This window comes from Oncorhynchus clarkii, unplaced genomic scaffold (genome assembly GCF_045791955.1).
Source record: "Oncorhynchus clarkii lewisi isolate Uvic-CL-2024 unplaced genomic scaffold, UVic_Ocla_1.0 unplaced_contig_14082_pilon_pilon, whole genome shotgun sequence".
In the NCBI taxonomy this organism is placed as follows: Eukaryota; Metazoa; Chordata; class Actinopteri; order Salmoniformes; family Salmonidae; genus Oncorhynchus; species Oncorhynchus clarkii.
Window position 1 is genome coordinate 57,501 of NW_027258121.1, and position 20,291 is coordinate 77,791.

Below are 20,291 nucleotides of genomic sequence, written 5' to 3' on the forward strand. Positions count from 1 at the left end.
CAACTCAATTCAACTCAATTCAATTCAACTCAACTCAATTCAACTCAACTCAATTCAACTCAACTCAATTCAATTCAACTCAATTCAATTCAACTCAATTCAATTCAACTCAATTCAACTCAACTCAATTCAATTCAACTCAACTCAATTCAATTCAATTCAACTCAATTCAATTCAACTCAACTCAATTCAATTCAACTCAATTCAATTCAATTCAACTCAACTCAATTCAATTCAACTCAACTCAATTCAATTAAACTCAACTCAATTCAATTCAATTCAACTCAATTAAATTAAATTAAACTCAATTCAATTCAAAAGGGTCTTTATTGGCATGGGAAACATATGTTAACATTGTTTACGTTGTTTACTCTGTTTACGTTGCCAAAGCAAGTGAAATAGACAATAAACCAAAGTGAAATAAACAATATAAATTAACAGTAAACATTACACTCATAAAGTGTTGTAACGATGTACAAATAGTTAAAGTACACAAGGGAAAATAAATCACCATAAATATGAGTTATATTTACAATGGTGTGTGTTCTTCACTGGTTGCCCTTTTCTCGTGGCAACAGGTCACAAATCTTGCTGCTGTGATGGCACACTGTGGAATTTCACCCAGTAGATATGGGAGTTCATTAAAATTGGGTTTGTTTTCTAATTCTTTGTGGATCTGTGTAATCTGAGGGAAATATGTCTCTCTAATATGGTCATACATTGGGCAGGAGGTTAGGAAGTGCATCTCAGTTTCCACCTCATTTTGTGGGCAGTGTTGCACATAGCCTGTCTTCTCCTGAGATCCATGTCTGCCTACGGCGGCCTTTCTCAATAGCAAGGCTATGCTCACTGAGTCTGTACATAGTCAAAGTTTTCCTTAAGTTTGGGTCAGTCACAGTGGTCAGGTATTCTGCCACTGTGTACTCTCTGTTTAGGGTCAGTCACAGTGGTCAGGTATTCTGCCACTGTGTACTCTCTGTTTAGGGTCAGTCACAGTGGTCAGGTATTCTGCCACTGTGTACTCTCTGTTTAGGGTCAGTCACAGTGGTCAGGTATTCTGCCACTGTGTACTCTCTGTTTAGGGCCAAATAGCATTCTAGTTTGCTCTGTTTTTTTGTTAATTCTTTTCAATGTGTCAAGTAATTATCTTTTTGTTTTCTCATGATTTGGTTGGGTCTAATTGTGCTGCTGTCCTGGGGCTCTGTGGGGTGTGTTTGTGTTTGTGAACACTCTGTGTTCTCTCTCTGTGGGGTGTGTTTGTGTTTGTGAACACTCTGTGTTCTCTCTCTCTCTCCGTGCTCCTCCCGACAACACAGGACAGAATTTACAGACCACACCCAACCACAGAGTCCGGCGCGTACACGACACAGTAGCCGGGGTCGCGCACCGCTACTTCTCTTAATACTACGACCAAGCCAACCTACGGTCACGTTTCTACTACATCTCTCTCTCCAGCGCGACGTCTGAGCTCTGCTGCCCCGTTCTACAGTTCATTTGGTGAGTAGCTCGCTACTTCATTTATTACAGGTTACAACTCTTCATAATAAATGATGTTCATTTTGTTAAAAAACTAAATCGGATAATTGTCTTGAACTTTTCCTGTTTGAGTGGGGAAATGATTGATTAGCCCTTTTTCTATGGCGTGGTAGGTTTGAAATAATGTGTGTACTAGATGGTGTTGCAGGAGTGTGTAACTTTTACTGAAGTTAGTAATTTAATTTCCACTGAGTTGAACTTTTGGTTCCTGCCAATGAAATGTCGTCTGTCTAGGAGTTTGTCTCCCTGCGCAACGAAAGGATGTAGTTTCCTTCGTGTTCTGTAATCCTGTCCGTTTGGTGGGTTTATATTGTATTTGTGTGCGGAGTCAACTAGTGTGTGTGTGTGTGTGTGTGTGTGTGTGTGAGGAGCCAGTTTCCTACAGCAGGAAAATAATCCTGCGGCAACAGGAAATGTGGATTATAATGAATTAACTTTTTTTTTTCAGGGGTTAATTTTTTAAAAAATCGTAAGGAAAAATCAAATCTGACATTTTTAAAGTAGAAATTACAAACTTCAGAAGCCTTTTTTAAAACCTCAAATACACGACAAGTTTTAAAACGCATTGCAGGAAAGTTCTCCTACAACAGGGTGCTCTAACTCCGTGGTTTCCAAACTGTTTCCCGTGGGGCACAAACTGTTCATAACCCTTTTTTTGTGGTTGGAGATCATTTTTGCCGTTTCTTTCCCCCCCCAACAGTCTGGAGGAAAACTGAAAACGCAGTCAGCAGCCCTCTCTGTTTAACTTTAATCAATGATGTGTATGAAGCCTGGATATTTGACAGGTGGCGTTGTATTGAAACCACTGAGCCTCCATCTTGCCTCTCCCTCCACAAATGTAAATAATATTCTGGAATCGATATAAATGCGTTTAATAATGTTTACATTCGTTTCTGACACGTTTTATTATATTAATACATATTTAATTTATTTATATATGTGTATGTTTGAGCTAAGCATAAAAAATGAACAAATATGTAAAAACATTTTCCTCAAAGTATTTTTTTTTAGAGAGTATTAATGTTGCTGTCCCCACTACAACACACATTTTTTTTAAATACATTTTGCCCTTGGAACGTTTTTATGGAAATACTAAAGAATACCATTCCTTCCTACGGAGTACTGCTCCTACAAGGGGAGTTCCAATATGGCCGATAAGGGGAGTTCCAATATGGCCGACATGTGGCTGCAAAACTGCTCAATGGCCAAAACCATAGCAAATATCAATCCAGAGTTTTATATACATCATTGGGTTTAATCGGATGATTTATAGCCCTGGTGGGAGGAGCGCTCAGAGACGGTCGTCCGTTGGCAGATTAACCTTAACCATGCTTTTCGCTTCCTAATGGCGCCCCCGTGTGGCCAAAGAGTCGTACTGGAATGTCTGAACAAAAGGAACTTCAGGAATGAGCGTCATTCAAGTCATGTACGTCTGCGCCCCATGGGGATTTACTGTATATAACATTACGTTGCGTTACTGTTTCGTTTAGGCTTCAGTAAAAGACAACGCATTTAAATTCATTAGCAGCAATGAAACGGAGACAGAACGTTGAGACCGGTTTGGGCTGCACGGTCTGGAAGACACACTGCCATTTTGAATTCATTAGCAGCAATGAAACGGAGACAGAACGTTGAGACCGGTTTGGGCTGCACGGTCTGGAAGACACACTGCCAGCCAGGCCCATCTGTCGCGGCAGGAATCATTTCAGCTCCATGCATTCCATTGGACGTCTATGTCCTGAGGATGTTGGCGGGGAAATGCCTTGACAACCTGTATTTCCATGAGTCTGGATCTGAACGTTCCATCCCAGTCGTTTTTGTTTGTTTGTTGTTTTCGTTTGAACCCTATCCAAACCTTAAACCATTTGGAATGAATGGATAAACTTTAACCCTTTGAAATTTTGACATTTGGAGAAACGTGGATAAACGTCAGAATCTGAAGTTAAAATTGGTCAAACTGTGAGATCTTGTTGGGATTCTATTTTATATATCTGCAGTGTTCTAAACGTTATGAACATTCTAAATTTTGTAAACATTCTAAATCCCCTTTGTCTGGGGGAGATGACATCATATGTTGTTACTGTTGTCAGTCCCCAGAGAGAGAGACTGAGAGAGAGAGACTGAGAGAGAGAGACTGAGAGAGAGAGACTGAGAGAGAGAGACTGAGAGAGACAAAGAGAGAGACTGAGAGAGAGAGACTGAGAGAGAGACGGAGGGAGAGAGAGAGAGAGACGGAGGGAGAGAGAGAGAGACGGAGGGAGAGAGAGAGAGACGGAGGGAGAGAGAGAGAGACGGAGGGAGAGAGAGAGAGACGGAGGGAGAGAGAGAGAGACGGAGGGAGAGAGAGAGAGACGGAGGGAGAGAGAGAGAGACGGAGGGGGAGAGAGAGAGAGACGGAGGGGGAGAGAGAGAGAGACGGAGGGAGAGAGAGAGAGACGGAGGGAGAGAGAGAGAGACGGAGGGAGAGAGAGAGAGACGGAGGGAGAGAGAGAGAGAGACGGAGGGAGAGAGAGAGAGACGGAGGGAGAGAGAGAGAGACGGAGGGAGAGAGAGAGAGACGGAGGGAGAGAGAGAGAGACGGAGGGAGAGAGAGAGAGACGGAGGGAGAGAGAGAGAGACGGAGGGAGAGAGAGAGACGGAGGGAGAGAGAGAGAGACGGAGGGAGAGAGAGAGACGGAGGGAGAGAGAGACGGAGGGAGAGAGAGAGAGACGGAGGGAGAGAGAGAGAGACGGAGGGAGAGAGAGAGAGACGGAGGGAGAGAGAGAGAGACGGAGGGAGAGAGAGAGAGACGGAGGGAGAGAGAGAGAGACGGAGGGAGAGAGAGAGAGACGGAGGGAGAGAGAGAGAGACGGAGGGAGAGAGAGAGAGAGACGGAGGGAGAGAGAGAGAGACGGAGAGAGACAGAGAGAGAGAGACAGAGAGAGAGACGGAGAGAGACGGAGAGAGAGACGGAGAGAGAGAGAGAGACAGAGAGAGAGAGAGAGAGACGGAGAGAGACAGAGAGAGAGAGACGGAGAGAGACGGAGAGAGAGAGAGACGGAGAGAGAGAGAGAGAGAGAGAGAGAGACGGGGAGAGAGAGAGAGAGAGAGAGACGGAGAGAGAGAGAGAGAGAGAGAGAGAGAGACGGAGAGAGAGAGACGGAGAGAGAGAGAGAGACACGGAGAGAGACACGGCGAGGGAGGGAGAGAGACGGAGGGAGGGAGAGACGGAGAGAGAGAGACGGAGAGACGAAGAGACGGAGAGGGAGAGAGAGACGGAGAGAGACGGAGAGACGGAGAGGGAGAGAGAGAGAGAAAACATTTCTACTCTTTTGTAAGCTGTAGTTGTGAAACTTGAGTGAATGATTGGATGGGTGGATGGGTGGATGGATGAATGGATGGATGGGTGGATGGATGGATGAATGGATGGATGGGTGGATGAATGGATGAATGGATGGATGGGTGGATGAATGGATGGATGGATGAATGGGTGGATGAATATAGCATTTTGCTACACTCGCATTAGCATCTGCTAACCATGTGTTTGTGACCAATACAATGTGATTTGATGAATGGACCTCATGTAGCAACACTGGGTCAGGGAAATGGCTGCACTATCGTGTGTGTGTGTGTGTGTGTGTGTAGTGTGTGTGTAGTGTGTGTGTAGTGTGTGTGTAGTGTGTGTGTAGTGTGTGTGTGTCTGTGTCTGTGTGTGTAGTGTGTGTGTAGTGTGTGTGTTTGTGTGTGTGTGTGTGTGTGGTAAAGTACTAGAGTTGTAGTCTGAATGCTGTATGTCTTTTGTTGTCTGTAAATATTATATATTAATTGTATTATTATTAACTGTATTAATAATCTATATTGACCTTCAGAATGTTAGTTAGCAGTGTGTGGGTACGTGTCACAGGGGGATCCCTGGTCTCCTGATTAGGTGGGGGGGGGAGGGGTCTGAACCCTGGTCTCCTGATTGGGAACAGGGGGGGGGGGGATCTGAACCCCGGTCTCCTGATTGGGAACGGGGGGGGGGGGGTCTGAACCCTGGTCTCTTGGTTGGGAACGGGGGGGGGGGGGGATCTGAACCCTGGTCTCTTGATTGGGGGGGGGGGGTCTGAACCCTGGTCTCCTGATTGGGGGGGGGGTCTGAACCCTGGTCTCCTGATTGGGAACGAGGGGGGGATCTGAACCCTGGTTTGGGGGGGGGGGGGGTCTGAACCCTGGTCTCCTGGTTGGGAACGGGGGGGGGGGGTCTGAACCCTGGTTGGGGAAACCTGTCTCGACCGTTAAACTATTAGGGGGAAGCGTATCCCACTGAGGATTTTAAGAGCACATTTGGTCACTCATCTGTCGTCAATGAGTTTGGCTGAGCCTTTTGTGGTTGCTTCTCTTGTTACTGTGTGTGTGTGTCTGTCCCAGCTGATATTGAATGAACCATGAAAGCTGCTACTACTGCAGAGAGGAAAACACACACACACACACACTGGCAGCAGTAGCAGCATATGGCTATAACATTACCAGTGCTATAAAACATGAAGCTGGATACTAGTGACAGGAAGCAGAATACACTTCCACTAGCTCTGATACTGTCAGCTATTCTGCCACTGTGTACTCTCTGTTTAGGGCCAAATCGCATTCTAGTTTGCTCTGTTTTTTTTGTTAATTCTTTCTAATGTGTCAAGTAATTATCTTTTTGTTTTCTCATGATTTGGTTGGGTCTAATTGTGCTGCTGTCCTGGGGCTCTGTAGGGTCTGTTTGTGTTTGTGAACAGAGCCCCAGGACCAGCTTGCTTAAGGGACTCTTCTCCAGGTTCATCTCTCTGTAGGTGATGGCTTTGTTATGGAAGGTTTGTGAATCACTTCCTTTTAGGTGGTTGTAGAATTTAACGTCTCTTTTCTGGATGTTGATAATTAGTGGGTATCGGCATAATTCTGCCCTGCGTTATTTGGTGTGTTGTGTTATACATGGATGTTTTTGCAAAGTTGGTGTTTGTCCCATTTTGTGAATTCTTGGTTGGTGAGCGGACCCCAGACCTCACAAAATCAAATCAAATCAAAATCAAATCAAATTTTATTTGTCACATACACATGGTTAGCAGATGTTAATGCGAGTGTAGCGAAATGCTTGTGCTTCTAGTTCCGACAATGCAGTAATAACAAGTAATCTAACTAACAATTCCAAAACTACTGTCTTGTACACAGTGTGAGGGGATAAAGAATATGTACATAAGGATATATGAATGAGTGATGGTACAGAGCAGCATAGGCAAGATACAGTAGATGGTAATGGGGCAATGGGCTCTATGACTGATTCAAGTATTTTTAGCCAGATCCTAATTGGTATGTTGAAATTTATGTTCCTTTTGATGGCATAGAATGCCCTTCTTGCCTTGTCTCTCAGATCGTTCACAGCTTTGTGGAAGTTACCTGTGGCGCTGATGTTTAGGCCAAGGTATGTATAGTTTTTTGTGTGCTCTAGGGCAACAGTGTCTAGGTGGAATTTGTATTTGTGGTCCTGGTGACTGGACCTTTTTTGGAACACCATTATTTTTGTCTTACTGAGATTTACTATCAGGGCCCAGGTCTGACAGAATCTGTGCAGAAGATCTAGGTGCTGCTGTAGGCCCTCCTTGGTTGGGGACAGAAGGACCAGATCATCAGCAAACAGTAGACATTTGACATCAGATTCTAGTAGGGTGAGGCCGGGTGCTGCAGACTGTTCTAGTGCCCGCGCCAATTCGTTGATATACGTGGTAGTCATTTCTCATGGCCATGTCCCCCCAGGAATGTGTGTGTACACACACACACACACACACACACCACTAAGGACGGTTGAACGTCCCCCCCCCCCCCCCCCCCCCCCCGGTAGTCATTTTGGAATTCCAGAGTCAGAGGGAAGCCTTTGAACCCAGCAGGACAGTGTGTGTGTGTGTGTGTGTGTGTCCTGCAGGGTCTGTGTCTCAGCTGAATAACATATGCTGGTATGGCTTTCTAAAGGTTGGCTCTAAACACACCGGATTCACGTTATTTATGTCTGAACCAAAATAAAAGGCAGCTAAATCAAATAACCCATGAAGGAATACAACTTTTACTGCTGAACAAGGGTCGTGTTTTTACTGCTAAACAAGGGTCGTGGTTTTACTGCTAAACAAGGGTCGTGGTTTTACTGCTAAACAAGGGTCGTGTTTTTACTGCTAAACAAGGGTCGTGTTTTTACTGCTAAACAAGGGTCGTGTTTTTACTGCTAAACAAGGGTCGTGTTTTTACTGCTAAACAAGGGTCGTGTTTTTACTGCTAAACAAGGGTCGTGTTTTTACTGCTAAACAAGGGTCGTGTTTTTACTGCTAAACAAGGGTCATGGTTTTACTGCTAAACATGGATCATGTTTTTTTACTGCTAAACAAGGGTCGTGTTTTTTTACTGCTAAACAAGGGTCATGGTTGGTTTTACTGCTAAACAAGGGTCATGGTTGTTTTTACTGCTAAACAAGAGGTGAAGAAGACCAGGAGGAGGAGGTGAAGAAGACCCGGAGGAGGAGGAGGTGGTGAAGACCAGGAGGAAGAGGAGGAGGTGGTGAAGACCCGGAGGAGGTGAAGAAGACCCGGAGGAGGAGGAGGAGGTGGTGAAGACCAGGAGGAGGAGGAGGAGGTGGTGAAGACCCGGAGGAGGTGAAGAAGACCCGGAGGAGGAGGAGGAGGAGGAGGTGAAGAAGACCAGGAGGAGGAGGAGGAGGAGGAGGTGAAGAAGACCAGGAGGAGGAGGTGGTGAAGACCAGGAGGAGGAGGAGGAGGTGGTGAAGACCAGGAGGAGGAGGAGGAGGTGAAGAAGACCAGGAGGAGGAGGTGGTGAAGAAGACCCGGAGGAGGAGGTGGTGAAGACCAGGAGGAGGAGGTGGTGAAGACCAGGAGGAGGAGGAGGAGGTGAAGAAGACCAGGAGGAGGAGGTGAAGAAGACCCGGAGGAGGAGGTAACGAAAGCTTCAAACAGAAGACTCAACAGTTCTACACGTGGAAGATGGAAGGAGCTTAGTGGTGTTGGAAGCTCTCTCCTCACGCTTCCATCATTTGTTCCATGGCTGAAGTCTGTTTCAGCGGAGTGTGTGTGTGTGTGTGTGTGTGTGTGTGTGTGTGTGTGTGTGTGTGTGTGTGTGTGTGTGTGTGTGTGAGCGAGAGAGGGAGATCTAAGGACTGTGTTATATAAAAAAAAGAGAAGAAATTACATTAAAAGTGAAATCCAAGTCAGCATTTTCCACTAAAAGAGGGAACTGGGTCGGGGCCCTACATCTAACATCGTCTATTAGGATGATTTGATTTGATGGCTTTGATGCCAACTACTGAGTTAGAGTAGGAGAGAGAGAGATATTCCAATTGGTTATTCTTTAACTCTAACAGCTCTGGCATCTTCCCCAATATTCCCAATCCTTCCATAACAAAGCCATCACCCACAGAGAGATGAACCCGGAGAAAACCATTACTCATCTGTTGATTGGCTCCTCAGTCATCATTACTCATCTGTTGATTGGCTCCTCAGTCATCATTACTCATCTGTTGATTGGCTCCTCAGTCATCATTACTCATCTGTTGATTGGCTCCTCAGTCATCATTACTCATCTGTTGATTGGCTCCTCAGTCATCATTACTCATCTGTTGATTGGCTCCTCAGTCATCATTACTCATCTGTTGATTGGCTCCTCAGTCATCATTACTCATCTGTTGATTGGCTCCTTAGTCATCCTTAATGATCTGATTAGCTCCTCAGTCATCATTAATGATCTGTTGATTGGCTCCTCAGTCATCATTACTCATCTGTTGATTGTCTCAAATGTGACACAGAAAGGAAAGCTTTAGCTGTATTTGGGATTTAGTTTCCTTTTAGGATTAGGATTAGTGCTGAATGAGAAATCCATCCGCTGAGGTTATTAATCTTGCGTGGTACTGGACAGCGTTCACAACAGACCCGTCTACCGCAGCACAGGAATGTATCCTGTTGTAGTTCACAACAGACCCGTCTAGTTCACAACAGACCCGTCTAGTTCACAACAGACCCGTCTAGTTCACAACAGACCCGTCTAGTTCACAACAGACCCGTCTAGTTCACAACAGACCCGTCTACCGCAGCACAGGAATGTATCCTGTTGTAGTTCACAACAGACCCGTCTAGTTCACAACAGACCCGTCTAGTTCACAACAGACCCGTCTAGTTCACAACAGACCCGTCTAGTTCACAACAGACCCGTCTAGTTCACAACAGACCCGTCTAGTTCACAACAGACCCGTCTAGTTCACAACAGACCCGTCTAGTTCACAACAGACCCGTCTAGTTCACAACAGACCCGTCTAGTTCACAACAGACCCGTCTATCGCAGCACAGGAATGTATCCTGTTGTAGTTCACAACAGACCCGTCTAGTTCACAACAGACCCGTCTACCGCAGCACAGGAATGTATCCTGTTGTAGTTCACAACAGACCCGTCTACCACAGCACAGGAATGTATCCTGTTGTAGTTCACAACAGACCCGTCTAGTTCACAACAGACCCGTCTATCGCAGCACAGGAATGTATCCTGTTGTAGTTCACAACAGACCCGTCTACAGGAATGTATCCTGTTGTAGTTCACACAAGGAGTTTCCTGCTCGATTATTGTGAACTATATAGTCTCTCTCTCTCTCTCTCCCTCTCTCTCTATCCCTCTCTCTCTCTCTATCCCTCTTTCTCTCTCTCTCTGTCTCTCTCTGTCTCTCTGTCTCTCTCTCTCTCTCTGTCTGTCTCTCTCTGTCTCTCTGTCTCTCTCTCTCTCTCTATCCCTCTCTCTCTCTCTATCCCTCTCTCTCTCTCCTCTCTCTCTCTCTCTCTCTCTCTAGGTTCCCGTGTAACAGACAGACATGTTGGTGATTTTAACCTTCATCCTCCTCTTCCACGTCATCTCAGTCATCCTCCTCTTCATCAGCACCATCAACAATGTACAGTACCAAACCCAGACCTTTGTCCAAACGTCACTTAAACATTCTGACTCTTTTTTTTCCCTGCACATTGTTACGTTACAGCCTTATTCTAAAATGGATTGAACCCTCTCTCATCAATCTCCACACAATACCCCATAATGACATCACAATACCCCATAATGACATCACAATACCTCATAATGACATCACAATACCCCATAATGACATCACAATACCCCATAATGACATCACAATACCCCATAATGACATCACAATACCCCATAATGACATCACAATACCCCATAATGACATCACAATACCCCGTAATGACATCACAATACCAAATGTATTAAAAATGAACAACAGAAATATTTGAGGTAAAAAAGCCTCTCCCTGGTACAAGTGGTACGGTATCGTCCCACCTCGACAACAGCCAGTGAAAGTGCAGGCCGCTAAATTCAAAACAACAGATAATCCCATAATTAAAATTCCTCAAACATACAAGTATTTTGCACCATTTTAAAGATACACTTGTTGTTAAATATAAACTTGTTGTAAATCCAACCCATACAGACATTTTCCAGCCAAGGAGAGAGCTCACAAAAGTCAGAAATAGCGACTTTTAAATTCCGAATGCTGCCCCCTACCCTAGTGAGGTTAATCCATTTTAGAACAAGGCTGTAAACGTAACAAAATGTGGAACAATTCAATGGGTCTGAATACCTTCCGAAGGCAGTGTACATTCCACAGCGTCTTGTGAGATTTATTCTAATCCTTTCTCTTTGCTTATTTGACCTGTTCTTGCCATAATATGGACTCGGTCTTTTACCAAATAGGGCTATCTTCTGTATAACCCCCCCCCCCCCAAACCTTGTCACAACCCAACTGATTGGCTTAAACGCATTAAGAAGTTAAAATGTTATTTTTTTTTCCAAGGCACACCTGTTAATTGAAATGCATTCCTGGTGACTACCTCATGAAGCTGGTTGAGAGAATGCCAAGAGTGTACAAAGCTGTCATCAAGGCAAAGGGTGTGATCTGATGTCTTCACTATTATTCTACAATGTAGAAAGTAGTTTTAAAAAATAAAGGAAAAAACCCTGGAATGAGTAGGTGTGTCCAAACTGTTGACTGGTGCTGTATTTTATAGCTACATCCTCTCTCCGTCTAGGCATGGTGGGTGGCGTCTGCTCCAGGAGGCAACGTGATTTACACTGACCTGTGGTACTCCTGTAACGTAACATGTCTCCCTGTCAAGAACGGCGCTTCCACTGACGCAGGTAACCTAGCAACCAGGCCTTATCACGAAGGATGTGTGTGTCTGTTTGTAGACCTCTCTCCTTGTATCTCTCTGTCTCTCTGTCTGTCTGTCTGTCTGTCGGTGTCTGTCTGTCGGTCGGTGTCTGTCTCGGTCTGTCGGTCTGTCGGTGTCTGTCGGTGTCTGTCTGTCTGTCGGTCTGTCGGTGTCTGTCTGTCTGTCGGTGTCTGTCTGTCTGTCGGTGTCTGTCTGTCTGTCGGTGTCTGTCTGTGTCTCTGTCTCTCTGTCTCTGTGTCTCTCTGTCTCTCTGTCGGTCTGTCTCTCTGTCGGTCTGTCTCTGTGTCTCTCTGTCTCTCTGTCGGTCTGTCTCTCTGTCGGTCTGTCTCTGTGTCTCTCTGTCTCTGTGTCGGTCTGTCTCTCTGTGTCGGTCTGTCGGTCTGTCTCTGTGTCTCTGTGTCGGTCTGTCTCTGTGTCTCTCTGTCTCTGTGTCGGTCTGTCTCTGTGTCTCTCTGTCTCTGTGTCGGTCTGTCTCTGTGTCTCTCTGTGTCTCTGTGTCTCTCTGTGTCTCTGTGTCGGTCTGTCTCTGTGTCGGTCTGTCTCTGTGTCGGTCTGTCTCTCTGTGTCTCTCTGTCGGTCTGTCTCTCTGTGTCGGTCTGTCGGTCTGTCTCTGTGTCGGTCTGTCTCTGTGTCGGTCTGTCTCTGTGTCTCTCTGTCTCTGTGTCGGTCTGTCTCTGTGTCTCTCTGTCTCTGTGTCGGTCTGTCTCTCTGTCTGTCTGTCTCTGTGTCTCTCTGTTTCTGTGTCTCTCTGTGTCTCTGTGTCGGTCTGTGTCGGTCTGTCTCTCTGTCGGTCTGTCTCTCTGTCGGTCTGTCTCTGTGTCTCTCTGTCTCTGTGTCGGTCTGTCTCTCTGTGTCGGTCTGTCTCTCTGTCTCTCTGTCTGTCTGTCTCTGTGTCTCTCTGTTTCTGTGTCTCTCTGTCTCTCTGTCGGTCTGTCTCTCTGTCGGTCTGTGTCTCTCTGTCTCTCTGTCGGTCTGTCGGTCTGTCTCTGTGTCTCTGTCTGTCTCTCTGTGTCGGTCTGTCTCTCTGTCTCTGTCTGTCTGTCTGTCTCTGTGTCTCTCTGTTTCTGTGTCTCTCTGTCTCTCTGTCGGTCTGTCTCTCTGTCTCTGTGTCGGTCTGTCTCTCTGTCGGTCTGTCTCTGTGTCTCTCTGTCTGTCTGTCTCTGTGTCTCTCTGTCTCTGTGTCTCTCTGTCTCTCTGTCGGTCTGTCTCTCTGTCAGTCTGTCTCTCTGTCAGTCTGTCTCTCTGTCGGTCTGTCTCTGTGTCTCTCTGTCTCTGTGTCGGTCTGTCTCTGTGTCTCTCTGTCTCTGTGTCGGTCTGTCTCTGTGTCTCTCTGTCTCTGTGTCGGTCTGTCTCTGTGTCTCTCTGTGTCTCTGTGTCTCTCTGTGTCTCTGTGTCGGTCTGTCTCTGTGTCGGTCTGTCTCTGTGTCGGTCTGTCTCTCTGTGTCTCTCTGTCGGTCTGTCTCTCTGTGTCGGTCTGTCGGTCTGTCTCTGTGTCGGTCTGTCTCTGTGTCTCTCTGTCTCTGTGTCGGTCTGTCTCTGTGTCTCTCTGTCTCTGTGTCGGTCTGTCTCTCTGTCTGTCTGTCTCTGTGTCTCTCTGTTTCTGTGTCTCTCTGTCTCTGTGTCGGTCTGTGTCGGTCTGTCTCTCTGTCGGTCTGTCTCTCTGTCGGTCTGTCTCTGTGTCTCTCTGTCTCTGTGTCGGTCTGTCTCTCTGTGTCGGTCTGTCTCTCTGTCTCTCTGTCTGTCTGTCTCTGTGTCTCTCTGTTTCTGTGTCTCTCTGTCTCTCTGTCGGTCTGTCTCTCTGTCGGTCTGTGTCTCTCTGTCTCTCTGTCTCTCTGTCGGTCTGTCGGTCTGTCTCTGTGTCTCTGTCTGTCTCTCTGTGTCGGTCTGTCTCTCTGTGTCGGTCTGTCTGTCTGTCTCTGTGTCTCTCTGTTTCTGTGTCTCTCTGTCTCTCTGTCGGTCTGTCTCTCTGTCTCTGTGTCGGTCTGTCTCTCTGTCGGTCTGTCTCTGTGTCTCTCTGTCTGTCTGTCTCTGTGTCTCTCTGTCTCTGTGTCTCTCTGTCTCTCTGTCGGTCTGTCTCTCTGTCAGTCTGTCTCTCTGTCAGTCTGTCTCTCTGTCGGTCTGTCTGTCTCTCTGTGTCGGTCTGTCTCTGTGTCGGTCTGTCTCTGTGTCTCTCTGTGTCGGTCTGTCTCTGTGTCTCTCTGTCGGTCTGTCTCTCTGTGTCGGTCTGTCTCTCTGTGTCGGTCTGTCTCTGTGTCTCTCTGTGTCGGTCTGTCTCTGTGTCTCTCTGTCGGTCTGTCTCTCTGTGTCGGTCTGTCTCTCTGTCTCTCTGTCGGTCTGTCTGTCTGTCTCTGTCTCTCTTTCGGTCTGTCTTTCTGTCTCTGTGTCTCTCTGTCGGTCTGTCTGTCTCTGTCTCTCTTTCGGTCTGTCTTTCTGTCTCTGTGTCTCTCTGTCGGTCTGTCTTTCTGTCTCTGTGTCTCTCTGTCGGTCTGTCTCTGTGTCTCTCTGTCGGTCTGTCTCTGTGTCTCTCTGTCGGTCTGTCTCTGTGTCGGTCTGTCTCTGTGTCGGTCTGTCTCTGTGTCTCTGTGTCGGTCTGTCTCTGTGTCGGTCTGTCTCTCTGTCTCTGTGTCTCTCTGTCTCTGTGTCGGTCTGTCTCTGTGTCGGTCTGTCTCTGTGTCGGTCTGTCTCTGTGTCGGTCTGTCTCTGTGTCTCTGTGTCGGTCTGTCTCTGTGTCGGTCTGTCTCTCTGTCTCTGTGTCTCTCTGTCTCTGTGTCGGTCTGTCTCTGTGTCGGTCTGTCTCTGTGTCTCTCTGTCGGTCTGTCTCTCTCTCTCTGTCGGTCTGTCTCTCTGTGTCGGTCTGTCTCTGTGTCTCTCTGTCGGTCTGTCTCTCTGTGTCGGTCTGTCTCTCTGTCGGTCTGTCTCTCTGTCGGTCTGTCTCTGTGTCTCTCTTTCGGTCTGTCTTTCTGTCTCTGTGTCTCTCTGTCGGTCTGTCTTTCTGTCTCTGTGTCTCTCTGTCGGTCTGTCTCTGTGTCTCTCTGTCGGTCTGTCTCTGTGTCTCTCTGTCGGTCTGTCTCTGTGTCGGTCTGTCTCTGTGTCTCTGTGTCGGTCTGTCTCTGTGTCGGTCTGTCTCTCTGTCTCTGTGTCGGTCTGTCTCTGTGTCTGTGTCGGTCTGTCTCTGTGTCTGTGTCGGTCTGTCGCTCTGTCTCTGTGTCTCTCGGTCTGTATAACACTCCTCTCTCTCTAGTCTATCTACAGGCTGTCCAGGCCACTATGATCCTGTCCACAATTCTCTGCTGCGTGGGTTTCTTTGTGTTCATCCTTCAGCTCTTCAAACTGAAACAAGGAGAGAGATTTGTCTTTACAGCCATCATCCAGCTAATGGCTAGTGAGTACCCAATACTGGTAATACTAAATATACCAATCAAAGACAGCTACTGGCTGGTGAGTACCAATACTGGTAATACTAAATCTACCAATCAAAGACAGCTACTGGCTGGTGAGTACCAATACTGGTAATACTAAATCTACCAATCAAAGACAGCTACTGGCTGGTGAGTACCAATACTGGTAATACTAAATCTACCAATCAAAGACAGCTACTGGCTGGTGAGTACCAATACTGGTAATACTAAATCTACCAATCAAAGACAGGTTGTTGTGTTACAGCCTGAATTTTAAAATGGTGTGTCGCTGGCCTACCCACAATCCCCCATAATGGTCCTGGGTTTGGCCGTTGTAGGCCATCATTGTAAATAAGAATTAGTTCTTAACTGCCTAGTTAAATAAAATAAAAAGGTTAAATAAATGTCAAATGTAAATGTGGAATTATGTTTTTATTTTTATTTTTACAAACTAATTAAAAATGAAAAGCTGAAATGTCTTATTAAAAGTAAGTTTTCAATCCCATTGTTATGGAAACGCCTAAATAAGTTCAGGGGTAAAAACCACTAGGCTACCTGCCGCCTCTACACTCTAACCACTAGGCTACCTACCTCCTCTACACTCTAACCACTAGGCTACCTACCTCCTCTACACTCTAACCACTAGGCCACCTACCTCCTCTACACTCTAACCACTAGGCCACCTACCTCCTCTACACTCTAACCACTAGGCAAGCTACCTCCTCTACACTCTAACCACTAGGCTACCTGCCTCCTCTACACTCTAACCACTAGGCCACCTACCTCCTCTACACTCTAACCACTAGGCCACCTACCTCCTCTACACTCTAACCACTAGGCTACCTGCCTCCTCTACACTCTAACCACTAGGCCACCTACCTCCTCTACACTCTAACCACTAGGCTACCTGCCTCCTCTACACTCTAACCACTAGGCCACCTACCTCCTCTACACTCTAACCACTAGGCCACCTACCTCCTCTACACTCTAACCACTAGGCCACCTACCTCCTCTACACTCTAACCACTAGGCTACCTGCCGCCCCTACACTCTAACCACTAGGCTACCTGCCTCCTCTACACTCTAACCACTAGGCTACCTGCCTCCTCTACACTCTAACCACTAGGCTACCTGCCTCCTCCACACTCTAACCACTAGGCCACCTACCTCCTCTACACTCTAACCACTAGGCCATCTACCTCCTCTACACTCTAACCACTAGGCTACCTGCCACCTCTACACTCTAACCACTAGGCCACCTACCTCCTCTACACTCTAACCACTAGGCCACCTACCTCCTCTACACTCTAACCACTAGGCCACCTACCTCCTCTACACTCTAACCACTAGGCCATCTACCTCCTCTACACTCTAACCACTAGGCTACCTGCCGCCCCTACACTCTAACCACTAGGCAACCTACCTCCTCTACACTCTAACCACTAGGCTACCTGCCTCCTCTACACTCTAACCACTAGGCTACCTGCCTCCTCCACACTCTAACCACTAGGCCACCTACCTCCTCTACACTCTAACCACTAGGCCATCTACCTCCTCTACACTCTAACCACTAGGCTACCTGCCACCTCTACACTCTAACCACTAGGCCACCTACCTCCTCTACACTCTAACCACTAGGCCACCTACCTCCTCTACACTCTAACCACTAGGCCACCTACCTCCTCTACACTCTAACCACTAGGCAACCTACCTCCTCTACACTCTAACCACTAGGCTACCTGCCTCCTCTACACTCTAACCACTAGGCTACCTGCCTCCTCCACACTCTAACCACTAGGCCACCTACCTCCTCTACACTCTAACCACTAGGCCATCTACCTCCTCTACACTCTAACCACTAGGCTACCTGCCGCCCCTACACTCTAACCACTAGGCAACCTACCTCCTCTACACTCTAACCACTAGGCAACCTACCTCCTCTACACTCTAACCACTAGGCTACCTGCCACCTCTACACTCTAACCACTAGGCCACCTACCTCCTCTACACTCTAACCACTAGGCCACCTACCTCCTCTACACTCTAACCACTAGGCCACCTACCTCCTCTACACTCTAACCACTAGGCCACCTACCTCCTCTACACTCTAACCACTAGACAACCTACCTCCTCTACACTCTAACCGCTAGGCAACCTACCTCCTCTACACTCTAACCACTAGGCAACCTACCTCCTCTACACTCTAACCACTAGGCAACCTACCTCCTCTACACTCTAACCACTAGGCAACCTACCTCCTCTACACTCTAACCACTAGGCAACCTACCTCCTCTACACTCTAACCACTAGGCTACCTACCTCCTCTACACTCTAACCACTAGACAACCTACCTCCTCTACACTCTAACCACTAGGCAACCTACCTCCTCTACACTCTAACCACTAGGCAACCTACCTCCTCTACACTCTAACCACTAGGCAACCTACCTCCTCTACACTCTAACCACTAGGCAACCTACCTCCTCTACACTCTAACCACTAGGCCACCTACCTCCTCTACACTCTAACCACTAGGCCACCTACCTCCTCTACACTCTAACCACTAGGCAACCTACCTCCTCTACACTCTAACCACTAGGCAACCTACCTATTGGTAGATGGTAAATAAACAAAGAGTCTTTGAGCACGGTGAAGTTATTAATTACACTTTGGATGGTGTGTCAATACACACAGTCACTACAATGATACAGGCGTCCTTTCTAACTCGGTTGCCGGAGAGGAAGGAAACCGCTCATTGATTTCAGCGTGAGGCCAAAGGTGACTTTAAAACAGTTACAGAATTGAATGGCTGTGATAGGAGAAAACTGAGGATGGATCAACAACATTGTAGTTACTCCACAATACTAAACTAAATGACAGAGTCGAAAGAAGGAACTTTACTTCCTCAATACAAAATGTTATGTTTGCGGCAAATCCAACACACCACTCTTTTATTTTCAAGCATGGCGGTGGCTACATCATGTTATGGGTATGCTTGTCATCTACAAGGACTAGGGAGTTTATTAGGATAAAAATAAAAAGAATAGAGCTCAGCTCAGACAAAATCCTAGAGGGAAAACCTGGTTCAGTCTGACACTGGGAGATGAATTCACCTTTCAGCAGGACAATAACCTAAAAACACCAAGGACAAATCTACACTGGAGTTGTTTACCAACAAGACATTGAATGTTCCTGAGTGACCTAGTTAGAGTTTTGGCTTGAAAACCTATGCCAAGACTTGGAAAATGGCTGTGTAGCAATGATCAACAACCAATTTGACAGAAGCTTGAATCATTTTTAAAAGAATGTGTAAGTATTGTAAAATGCAGGTGTGCAAAGCTCTTAGAGACTGACCCAGAAAGACTCACAGCTCTTAGAGACTGACCCATAAAGACTCACAGCTCTTAGAGACTGACCCAGAAAGACTCGCAGCTCTTAGAGACGTACCCAGAAAGACTCGCAGCTCTTAAGAGACGTACCCAGAAAGACTCGCAGCTCTTAGAGACTGACCCAGAAAGACTCACAGCTCTTAGAGACTGACCCAGAAAGACTCACAGCTCTTAGAGACGTACCCAGAAAGACTCGCAGCTCTTAGAGACGTACCCAGAAAGACTCGCAGCTCTTAGACTGACCCAGAAAGACTCGCAGCTCTTAGAGACGTACCCAGAAAGACTCGCAGCTCTTAGAGACGTACCCAGAAAGACTCGCAGCTCTTAGAGACGTACCCAGAAAGACTCGCAGCTCTTAGAGACGTACCCAGAGAGACTCGCAGCTCTTAGAGACGTACCCAGAAAGACTCGCAGCTCTTAGAGACGTACCCAGAAAGACTCGCAGCTCTTAGAGACGTACCCAGAAAGACTCGCAGCTCTTAGAGACGTACCCAGAAAGACACGCAGCTCTTAGAGACGTACCCAGAAAGACTCGCAGCTCTTAGAGACGTACCCAGAAAGACTCGCAGCCATAATCAATGCCAAAGTTGATTCTAACATGTATTGACTCAGGTATGAATTCTTATGTAAATGAGATTTCTGTATTTCATCTTCAATATATGTCTAAAAACACATTTTCACTTTGTCATTATGGAGTATTGTGATGTCATTATGGGGTATTGTGATGTCATTATGGGGTATTGTGATGTCATTATGGGGTATTGTGTGTAGATGTTTGAGATAAAAATAAAAAATAAAGTTTGAATTCAGGCTGTAACACAACAAAATGTGGAATAAGTCAAGGGGTATGAATAATTTGTGAAGCCGCTGTAAAGGAAGCCTGTGTTCCTGTTTTAAACGTCCTGTCAGTTGGAGGGGTTCTGTATCCTACCCCCTTCCTATCCTAGTTCCTAACCCCCCTCCTCCTCCTCCAGGCCTGTGTTCCTGTATCCTTCCTATCCTAGTTCCTAACCCCCCCCCCCCTCCTCCTCCCCCAGGCCTGTGTGTGATGATCGGAGCGTCCATCTACACGGCGCAGAGGGAGAGTTTTACGGAGGAGTCTCTAAGGAAGGGAGGATACGGTTCATCCTACGTCCTGGCCTGGATTAGTTTCCCCATGACTGTCTTCAGTGGACTCATGTATCTGGTGTTGAGGAAACGCAAATAAAACACTCGTATCTCTACAAGACACAAAACACGTTATAATTGAACAGAGGAAGTGTGTAAACTAAGTCTATTAGCTAAAAAGGTAACTCTAAACATGTTGTTGTTAAGAGTGGCTGTTTTAAAAGACGTTTTCTCCACACTGTGTGGTTGGAATGAGACTGTGACATATCAGCCTGTTTTTTGGGTGGGGGGGTGGGATGGAGTTTGGGCATGGAGTTTCCATGGTGACGTCAATGCTGTAAATTTGAATAAACAATGGACCAATAAATGGTGTATAGTTGAATTACATGATGAACGATGGTTAAGACTGAGCAGGACAACACTGTGTATAGTTCTACTAGAGTAAACCTAGTGTAGAAAGTGGAATATGTAGGATTGTCTGTCGGCCCATCTGTCTGCCTCCCTGCTGGCCTGTCCATCTATCTGTCTGCCTCCCTCCCTCCCCATCTGTCCGTCTGCCTCCCTCCCTGCTGGCCTGTCCATCTGTCTGTCTGCCTCCCTCCCTGCTGGCCTGTCCATCTGTCTGTCTGCCTCCC

At 46.8% G+C, this 20,291-nt stretch overlaps 2 protein-coding genes across 2 annotated transcripts; both read left to right on the top strand.

The window, feature by feature from the left end:
• Nucleotides 1-1,413: 1,413 nt before the first annotated feature.
• Nucleotides 1,414-19,923, top strand: LOC139395734 (epithelial membrane protein 2). The gene is made up of 5 exons (XM_071143081.1): nucleotides 1,414-1,497; nucleotides 10,368-10,466; nucleotides 11,620-11,728; nucleotides 15,005-15,145; nucleotides 19,587-19,923. The coding sequence occupies exons 2-5, from the start codon at nucleotides 10,389-10,391 to the stop codon at nucleotides 19,754-19,756; spliced, it is 498 nt and encodes a 165-aa protein (XP_070999182.1). The 5' UTR covers nucleotides 1,414-1,497; nucleotides 10,368-10,388; the 3' UTR covers nucleotides 19,757-19,923.
• LOC139395735 (keratin-associated protein 12-2-like) lies at nucleotides 13,857-14,858 on the top strand (the record flags this gene model as incomplete). Its single annotated transcript, XM_071143082.1, has 4 exons — nucleotides 13,857-14,016; nucleotides 14,225-14,306; nucleotides 14,401-14,516; nucleotides 14,755-14,858. Coding segments are annotated over 4 exons (462 nt in total), but the record flags the coding sequence as incomplete, so codon positions are not given.
• Nucleotides 19,924-20,291: the final 368 nt, after the last annotated feature.

What these genes read in the sequence shown, in the direction of transcription:
- LOC139395734 (XM_071143081.1), top strand. Translation starts at nt 10,389, where the DNA reads ATGTTGGTGATTTTAACCTTCATCCTCCTCTTCCACGTCATCTCAGTC. An exon ending in CGGCGCTTCCACTGACGCAG is followed by an intron (nt 11,729 to 15,004) that starts GTAACCTAGCAA and finishes CTCTCTCTCTAG; the next exon opens with TCTATCTACAGGCTGTCCAG. An exon ending in CATCATCCAGCTAATGGCTA is followed by an intron (nt 15,146 to 19,586) that starts GTGAGTACCCAA and finishes CTCCTCCCCCAG; the next exon opens with GCCTGTGTGTGATGATCGGA.